We start from the raw sequence: 2,306 nt of genomic DNA on the forward strand, positions 1-2,306 counted from the left end.
CTGGATCTGTGGCACGCTCATCTGTCTCTGGAGGAGCAACACCATGGCGGGACAGGAAGTACTGGTCAACCTGCTGCTGGGTGAGACACCAAATAATTCAACTTGCTTAAAAACATGAACTTCCTCTTCCTCCTCGTTTTCTTGCTCCTCTTCCTCCTCTTCCACCTCCCCCTCTTCCTCCTCCTCTTCCTCTTCCACCTCCCCCTCCTCTTCCTCTTCCTCCTCCTCTTCCTCTTCCACCTCCCCCTCTTCTTCCTCCCCCTCCTCCTCTTCCTCCTCCCCCTCCTCTTCTTCCACCTCCCCCTCCTCTTCCTCTTCTTCCCCCTCCTCCTCTTCCTCCTCCTCTTCCTCCTCGTTTTCTTGCTCCTCTTCCTCCTCTTCCACCTCCCCCTCCGCTTCCACCTCCCCCACCTCCTCCTCCTCTTCCTCCTCCTCCCCCTCCTCCTCTTCCTGCCCCTCTTCCTGCCCCTCTTCCTCTTCCACCTCCCCCTCCTCTTCCTCTTCCTCCCCCTCCTCCTCTTCCTCTTCCTCCCCCTCCTCCTCTTCTTCCTCCCCCTCCTCCTCTTCCACCTCCCCCTCCTCTTCCTCTTCCACCTCCTCTTCCTCTTCCTCCCCCTCCTCCTCTTCCACCTCCCCCTCCTCTTCCTCTTCTTCCCCCTCCTCCTCTTCCTCTTCCTCCCCCTCCTCCTCTTCCACCTCCCCCTCCTCCTCCTCTTCCACCTCCTCCTCCTCCTCCCCCTCCTCCTCTTCCTCCCCCTCATCCTCTTCCACCTCCCCCTCCTCCTCCTCTTCCTCCTCCTCCTCCTCCCCCTCCTCTTCTTCCACCTCCTCTTCCTCTTCCTCTCCCTCATCCTCTTCCACCTCCCCCTCCTCTTCCTCTTCCTCCCCCTCCTCCTCTTCCTCCCCCTCATCCTCTTCCACCTCCCCCTCCTCTTCCTCTTCCTCCCCCTCCTCCTCTTCCACCTCCCCCTCCTCCTCCTCTTCCTGTCTGTCTGTCTGTCTGCCTGTAGTTACACCTGTCTGTCTGTCTGTCTGTCTGTAGTTACACCTGTCAGTCTGTCTGTCTGTCTGTCTACCTGTCTGTCTGTCTGTCTGTCTGTAGTTACACCTGTCTGTCTGTCTGTCTGTCTGTCTACCTGCCTGTAGTTACACCTGTCTGTCTGTCTGTCTGTCTGTAGTTACACCTGTCTGTCTGTCTGTCTGTCTGTCTGTCTGTCTGTCTGTCTGTCTACCTGTCTGTCTGTCTGTCTGTCTGTAGTTACACCTGTCTGTCTGTCTGTCTGTCTGTCTACCTGCCTGTAGTTACACCTGTCTGTCTGTCTGTCTGTCTGTAGTTACACCTGTCAGTCTGTCTGTCTGTCTGTCTGTCTGTCTGTAGTTACACCTGTCTGTCTGTCTGTCTGTAGTTACACCTGTCTGTCTGTCTGTCTGTCTGTCTGTCTGTAGTTACGTCTGTCTGTCTGTACTTACACCTGTCTGTCTGTCTGTCTGTCTGTCTCTCTACCTGTCTGTCTGTCTGCCTGTCTGTAGTTACACCTGTCTGTCTGTCTGTCTGTCTGTAGTTACACCTGTCAGTCTGTCTGTCTGTCTGTCTGTCTGTCTGTAGTTACACCTGTCTGTCTGTCTGTCTGTAGTTACACCTGTCTGTCTGTCTGTCTGTAGTTACACCTGTCTGTCTGTCTGTCTGTCTGTCTGTCTGTAGTTACGTCTGTCTGTCTGTACTTACACCTGTCTGTCTGTCTGTCTGTCTGTCTCTCTACCTGTCTGTCTGTCTGCCTGTCTGTAGTTACACCTGTCTGTCTGTCTGTCTGTCTGTCTGTAGTTACACCTGTCTGTCTGTCTGTCTGTCTGTCTACCTGTCTGTCTGTCTGTCTGTCTGTAGTTACACCTGTCTGTCTGTCTGTCTGTCTGTCTACCTGTCTGTAGTTACACCTGTCTGTCTGTAGTTACACCTGTCTGTCTGTCTGTAGTTACACCTGTCTGTCTGTCTGTCTGTAGTTACACCTGTCTGTCTGTAGTTACACCTGTCTGTCTGTCTGTCTGTCTTTCTACCTGTCTGTCTGTAGTTACACCTGTCTGTCTGTCTGTCTGTAGTTACACCTGTCTGTCTGTCTGTCTGTAGTTAAACCTGTCTGTCTGTCTGTCTGTCTGTAGTTACACCTGTCTGTCTGTAGTTACACCTGTCTGTCTGTCTGTCTGTCTGTCTGTCTGACTGGTTACCTGTCTAACCCTCTACCTGTCTGTCTGTCTGTCTGTCTGTAGTTACACCTGTCTGTCTGTAGTTACACCTGTCTGTCTGTCTGTCT

At 53.2% G+C, this 2,306-nt stretch overlaps 1 protein-coding gene across 1 annotated transcript in view; it reads left to right on the top strand.

Moving 5' to 3' along the window:
* Window positions 1–80, top strand: part of LOC128354771 (inactive phospholipid phosphatase 7-like) — a gene marked incomplete at its 3' end in the record, with an annotated part of 2,686 nt that extends 2,606 nt beyond the window's left edge. Inside the window, exon 2 of the mRNA XM_053314939.1 lies at window positions 1–80. This exon is cut by the window's left edge and continues 234 nt beyond it. Within this exon, the coding sequence (XP_053170914.1) occupies window positions 1–80 (80 nt within the window).
* Between the last annotated feature and the right edge of the window lie 2,226 nt (window positions 81–2,306).

This window comes from Scomber japonicus, unplaced genomic scaffold, assembly GCF_027409825.1.
Source record: "Scomber japonicus isolate fScoJap1 unplaced genomic scaffold, fScoJap1.pri scaffold_554, whole genome shotgun sequence".
NCBI lineage: Eukaryota > Metazoa > Chordata > Actinopteri > Scombriformes > Scombridae > Scomber > Scomber japonicus.